The 7,095-nt window shown below is 35.4% G+C and overlaps 1 protein-coding gene across 1 annotated transcript in view; it reads right to left on the reverse strand.

The window, feature by feature from the left end:
- LOC101574317 (protein-L-isoaspartate(D-aspartate) O-methyltransferase-like) overlaps positions 1–366 on the reverse strand; it is a 1,037-nt gene extending 671 nt beyond the window's left edge. Inside the window, exon 1 of the mRNA XM_023710151.1 lies at positions 1–366. Within this exon, the coding sequence (XP_023565919.1) occupies positions 1–366 (366 nt within the window).
- Positions 367–7,095: the final 6,729 nt, after the last annotated feature.

Here is a 7,095-nt window from a genome sequence, read left to right on the forward strand (position 1 = left end):
AAGTTCTAGTGCATATGCATGCATATGTGGAGCAATGATTGTTGCTTGGAAACCTATTGATTGTGGAGAATCCATATAAGGGTTACACTTTGCATAGTGGGAGCGGTCTGTAGCCAGCATCACTTCAAATACTTTATCTGTCTTTATGATTCCATTTTTGCGGAGGTTGTGGATTAGCTCCGAGTGGCTGGCGCCGCCGGATTTCAAGGCCATCGCTAAGCACACCCGGAGCACGTACAGAATCACCTTCAGCGCGGCGACGGTGCCTAGCAGTTTTCCCAAGAGTGAGACCACTTCCCACACGGTCACCGCCCCGCTTGCGTCCCCGCTGCAGCCGCCACTTTTACTGCCGTCCGGAACTTGCATTTTCAATCCTCCTGCTTCAGCTTCCCTCAGTGCTGGGATTATAGGTATGCATCACCATACATGGCTCTTGCTGTTTCAAATTATTGTATTTCTTAAAATGGAGTTCAGCCTACACACAGAACATTATGACCTTTTGATATTTTCTATAGCTTTGGAATAATCTATGTATATAAAAAGGCTGCAAAATAATTACCATACACATATGAAAACCAAAGAAAAACTGAAAAATTTACTTTTCATTCATGGGAGCTCATCAAAACTTTCTCAGTACTCTTTATAAATACAAATTGTTTATGTTCATTGGTTAGTTAGACTTGGTTGCCTGATAGAAGCTTTGATATTACACGTGGTCCTCTCAGCAAAGATTTCTAGATGTTGCCTCTTATTATTGATTTTCTCATTTTTTACTGTAGACTTAGAAATGTTTAGTCTAACTAAAAGGCAGCACTTGCACCTGTCTGCTGCAGTTAGTTTTCTGGTCAAGGGCCAGTGGACTCACAAGAAGCACTGAAGAGCCCTTCTGGCTTCTCTCGTGTTCCTTTCAAAGTGGAGGGAACCGTGGAGGCGGGAGCCTACCCATGTCTCCTGGAGGAGGCGGTGGAAAGAATCTTGTCTCCTGATGACATGGTGGAGCACCTGGGACTGCTCTTCACTGCCAGCACTGAGATGTGTTCTGTGTGGGAGAAGCCTTGTCTAAACTACTTTGGCTCTTTTTTGCTATAAAGGGACAAACCTATTCAAATCGATCCACCTGCTAAGCAAGTTCTCCCTCACAGACTTAAATGTAATAAAAATAAAAACCAACAGTGGTAGATACATTTTCATTAGGTTATTTCTTGAATAAGACAGAGAGAGAGGCGGGGAGAGAGGGAGGAAAGGAGGGAAGACAGGAGGGAGGGAGGGAGGAAGGGAGAGAGAGAGAATGTTTACATGCTTTTCTTTTTTGGCCTGGCACATGTTGGTGGCACTAATGGGAAAAAATAAACCCATCCTGTGAGAGCACATGTGTTCACTTACACAGAAGGAAAAGCAAGGAATATTTCAACTTGGCCTCAGATTAATTTTTAACTTTTACTTGCGGTATCATAATTGACTAGAAACTACAACAAAGAAAGTTGATTGTTTTATGCTTATTGACTTGATTATCAAAGCACTACTAAGCATTCTAAGCAGGAGATGAGTAAGTCTTATTAAAATCAAGTAGAAAGTTAATTTTTTTGGTTTTATTGTGCAGGAGATGGAACCCAGATCCTGTACAGATGAGCCAAACGTTCCATCACTGAACCGCATCTTTAAAATAATTCTTACTTTAAATCAATATGATTAAATGTTATCAATGGCTCATGCAAACAAAATTATGCAATATTTTATATAAATAAGAATATTTAATGTTGAAATAAAACTCTGAATATTTTCACACTTTGCTTGAGTTGGGTATGTTCATGATACCCAGTATTTTGTAGTAGCATATTTATTAAATTATAATGCATATAGCACAAATTTACCTGCTAAAGTATACAATTCATTGAATTTTAGTATATCTGCGGAGCGATGCAGCCATCACCACATATAACTTCAAAACATTTTCATCACCCAACAAAGACCTTTCTTGCACATTAGAAATCATTCCCATTTAGTCTGCCCTCTCTCTGTCGAAGAGTAATTTCTGTTGATTTGTCTATGTCTTTTTATGAAAGGGGAAACCATACAGTATGTGGTTTTAACTGGCTCCTTTCACTTGGCATAATACTTTCAGGTTTCATTCATGCCAAGCATTTATCACGATGTCATTCCTTTCCTATTGAATAGTTTATATTGTATGAATACATTTTGTTTTTTGTCAGTAGATAACTGCCCAAGTTTTTTTTTTTTTTTACATTGGGTCTATTATGAATAATTTGCTTCAAACATTTGTGTAAATGTTTATCAAGTGAATATATGTTTTCATTTCTCTTTGGCTACATTGTCAAAGACCAGGAAGCTGCGTCTGCCTCAAGTTGTTTCCGTATCTCTGTTCTGTATCATTGACTCACATGTCTGTTTTATTGCCATTACCATGACATTCTTTTTCTTCTATCATTGTATCTTTGTAGTGTAAAGAGTAGATTTCCTGGGTGACATAGGAATTCTAATTTTTTCCATAATTTTATTGAGAAACAAATAGCAATGAGACAGTTTCAAACCAAATTGGTAGGACAGTTTCAATAATTAACACATTGCATACATTCTTCCTAGTGGTTAATTGCTGTACAAGATGCAGACTTGATATCCTATTTACAAATACCTTTAGAACAAATCCCTCTATTCATTAAGAGACTGTAACTATATATCTATGCTAACCATTTTGAATACACAGATACAAAATGGACATTCATCTGTATCCCCTTTTCTTGTTTAGTTCCATTATTTGAATATTATAGGTGTGTTAACTCAGCAAAATATTCTAAAAGAGTCCAGTAGTCCATAATAGTATTGGGTCTTCCGCTTCACTGGCAATGTCAGAAATTGTTGACCTGAGTCCCCTACAGCTCAACATAATACCATGGCTTTACTTCTTATACTTCGTTTTTATACTTTTCTGCTGGGTGGTTAAGACCAAGGTAAAACAGGACCTATGCAACAAGAGTTGTAGCTTTTGGGTCTGATAAAGTCAGTGAAATCCTCTCAGGATTTATCCTGAGATCTGACATAGGAATTCTGTGTTTAATTATTCAGCTAGATTATTTCTCAAAGTGGTTGCACCATTGTACTGGGCTAAAAGCAATGTATGAGAGTTTTGATTTCTCTACACTCCTCATCACACATACTATCACATGCTTTGCTTCTAGATATCTTACTAATAAAAAATGAAATTTCAGTTTGATTTTCATTTTCAATTCCCTATTGACTTATGATATCAGATATCATCACATGTGCTCCTTAGTCATTTATTTATCTTCCCTAGAGAAATGTTTATTCATTGTCTTTGCCCAGTTTTTAATTGGCTATCTTTTTATTATTGTTATGAAAGTTCTTCATACATTCTAAGTACAAGTCCCCTATCAGATATATGATTGCACATATGTTTTCTTATTCTGTGAATTGTCTTCTCACTTTCATCATGATACTCTTTGAAACAAAACTTCTTGTCTCTTCCATTCCTCCCTCCCATCCTCCCTTCTTCTCGCTGTCCCTCTTCCTCTCTTTTCTCTCTGCAGTCCTGAGGATTAAACAGTGATCTCTACTTCTAGCACATTTTTATTTTATGAGACATGTTCTTGCTAAGTTGTGCCTTATCCTTCTGAGTAGCTGGGATTATAGCTGTGCACAATTGCATCAGCTACCTTATTAACTTTGATGATGTCTGATTTATCTGTTTTTTTTTCTTTTGTGCTTAAGGTTTTGTGTCATATCTAAGCAACTACTGTCTGACCCAAGGATACAAAGATTTATTCCTATGTAGCTAAGGCTTTTCTAGTTTCAGCAGTTGCGTTCTAAAAAGTGTGCTACTTGGATAAATTTTGATATATTGCTGTAAACTTTCAATTCCACAACAAACTCCACTTTCTTATGGTATATACTCTGGCTTATATGCTTCTGGTTTCATATTGTGTATGAGTTTGAGGATTGTGCTCATGGCGTTTGAGACAATATTTACAGAGGATATTGGTCTGTAGGTTTTTTTTAAAAGAGAGTACAAATTAGAATTAAAACAAAAAAATTGCAGGTGATAAAGAATAGCACTTACCAGGTTAATATGAATTTCACAATATTTGTTGTAATACATAGTGTCTTCCAACTAGTTATTTATATTACCAGATATATGCATGTAAAATTGGAAGAAGAGGGCCAGCAAGATAGCCTGGCTCCCAGGCCTGCTGAGTCAGCCACTAAGACCGGGCATGGTGGCACACTCTTGTCATCCCAGCACTGAGGAGGATGAAAAAAGGGGATCACTGTGAGTCCGAGATTCATAGTGAGACCCTGTACCAAATACATAAAAATAAATAAGTAAATGGAAGAAGAAAGAAAAAAAATGTGTAGGAAATTAAGAAGAGAAAAAGTACAATTGAAAAAAGGAGATGAAATGATATTTACGGTATGCTTGGTTTTGGTACATGTGCATAATACATCTTAATTCTTTTTTTTTTAATCCCTTTTTTTCCCCCTCCTGCCCCTGATCTTCCATCTTTGGATCTCCTTCCATTGAGAAAAAGATCTATCTCCCTGTTTCCTATTCTCTGTCCTTTATTTTAGTCTCCATTTATGCTCTGGGTTTCTCCTATATGAGAAATATTAAACTTTGTGTATCTGAGCTATTTGTCATAACATTATTGTCTTAAAGTGCATCCATTTTTCTAGAAATGACTGTAGTCACCCTCCTTTATGACAGAGCAATGTGTATATAAATACCACACTTCCTTTATGTATTCACTTGCTGATAGACATTGGCTACTTCCAAGATTTAGCTATTGTAAGTTATGCTTCTATAAACATGGGCATGTATGTATTGACTGTGTTATGATGTATTACGATGCATATATTGTGATTCATATATTATGACGTCTTTTAACTCTTTCAGGAAGATGCCTACAGAGAAATAGCTTGGTTGAATGAAATTTCTTGTTTGAGTTTAGGAATCTCCATACTGATTTCTATAATGGGTGTACTAGTTGATGTCCCCACCAACACTGTAGAAGCCTCCTCTCAAGCCCACCTGAAACCTCACCAACATTTGTTGTTACTTGATATCTTGTTGATATGCATTCTTTCTGGGGTAAAATAAAACCTCAGTGTTATTCATTTTTTATTTCTCTAATGCCCAGAGATGCTGAACATTATTTGAATGTCTTTGTTGGCCATTTATATTTTCTTCTTCTTTGAAGTGTTATTTCTCTTCACTTGCCAATTTTCAAATTGGGTGTTTGATTTTTGGGGTTTCTGAATTTGAGTTCTTTGCCAAATGGAAAGCTAGCAAAATTTTCCCCATTCTGTAGATTGTCTTTTTATTGTTGGTTGTTTCTGGTGTTGCACAGAAGCTTCTTAATTTGATATGACCTCATTAGATTATTTTGGCTTTTTTTTTTGTTGCCACATGGTTTCTTTCCAGAAAGTCTTTGCCTACTCTTATGTCCTTAAAAGTTTTATTAACTTTATGTTTCAGCAGATGAAGTGTTCTGTTTTAACATTTAGATCTTTGATACATTTTGGTTTTAGTTTAGCACATGGTGAAAGTGAAAGATCTAGATGCAGTCTTCTGCATGTGGATAGCCCATTTTTCCAGTATCACCTCTTAAGGAGGGTATGTTTTCCTCCAGTGTAAAATTTTGGCCACATTGTCAAAGATGAGGAAGCTGTGTCTGCCTCAAGTTGTTTCCATATCTCTGTTCTGTATTATTGACCCACGTGTCTGTTTTATTGCCATTCTTTTTCTTCTATCATTGCATCTTTGTAGTGTGATGTGATGTGTGGGATCGGGATGCATTCTACCTTGCTTTTGTTGCTCAGGATCGCTTTTGCTATTCTAGGTCTCTTCTGGTGCTGTATAAACTTTAGAACTGTTTTCTGTGAAGATTGTTATTGGTATACTGATTGGGACTGCATTAAATCTGTATACTGGTTTTGGAAATGTGACTGGTTTGACTCTTTTTCTACCTATCCAGGATCAGGGGCTATCTTTCCGTTTTCTGATGTTCTCTTTGAACATCTTTTTCAGGATATTGTATTTCTCCTTGCAAAGTTCTTTCACTTTCTTGATTAGGTAAATTACTAATTATTTTATTTTTCATAATGTTATTATGAAATATATTGTTCCTGTATCTTAACGATAAACATATAGTGAAAGAAATCAGGGAAATAATATCTTTCACAATAACATTGGGAAAAATGAAATTAAGATAATGACACTTTCTAGAAATGAGTTTGGCAGTACTCTTTTTCTTTTCAATTTCATTAGAGTTGGAAGAATATTAGTTTTAGATCTTCCCTGAAATTCTTTTGGAATTCAGTAGTAAATCCATCTAGTCCTAGACTTTTCTTGGTTCGTAGCCTTTTTATTATGATCTCAACTTCATTGTCTCATTGGATTATGGGGCTTTTTATATCTTTTGATTCATCATTATTGTTTTAGGATATTATTGAATTTATCATCTAATTTAAACACCTTGACTTCTAATTTTGACACTTTCTTCACTTTGGTCAAGTGCTTTGGTGTATGCATTCAACTGAACTTTTCATTTTCTTTTTTTTAAGAGAATAAAAAGTAAAAAAAAAGTTAGAAATGATGCAGAATTTCACTAAATAAAATATTACGAATTCAACAGTGGATGTTATATTGCATAATGTTGTCCTCAAATTAGTTGTTTAGATTACCAGATTATATAAGCATGCAAAATTAATTTTAAAAAAGTTATAAGATTTAAAAGAAGAAAAAAAATTAAGCATCAGTTTCTCCTTTCAATAGACCAGCAGAAATCAGCAGTATAATTATCCAAGCTATCTGTATACATATAGAAATATATCGTTTCCCTTTCTTCTTTCTTCCTTTTCTCCTTTTCCTTATCACATTTGTTCTTTCCCTTTGAATAGTTTCTTTCCCTTGCACAGTATCTATTGTACGTTTTAGATTTTACTTACTCTTTCAGGTACTTGTATAGGGAGACAATATGATGTTTATACATGCAGATCTGGTTTATTTTACTTATTAATATGGCCTCTAGTTGCAGCTGTTCACCTAATAGAAGTCTCAAG

The sequence above is a fragment of the Octodon degus genome, unplaced genomic scaffold, assembly GCF_000260255.1.
Source record: "Octodon degus isolate 3935 unplaced genomic scaffold, OctDeg1.0 scaffold00016, whole genome shotgun sequence".
NCBI lineage: Eukaryota > Metazoa > Chordata > Mammalia > Rodentia > Octodontidae > Octodon > Octodon degus.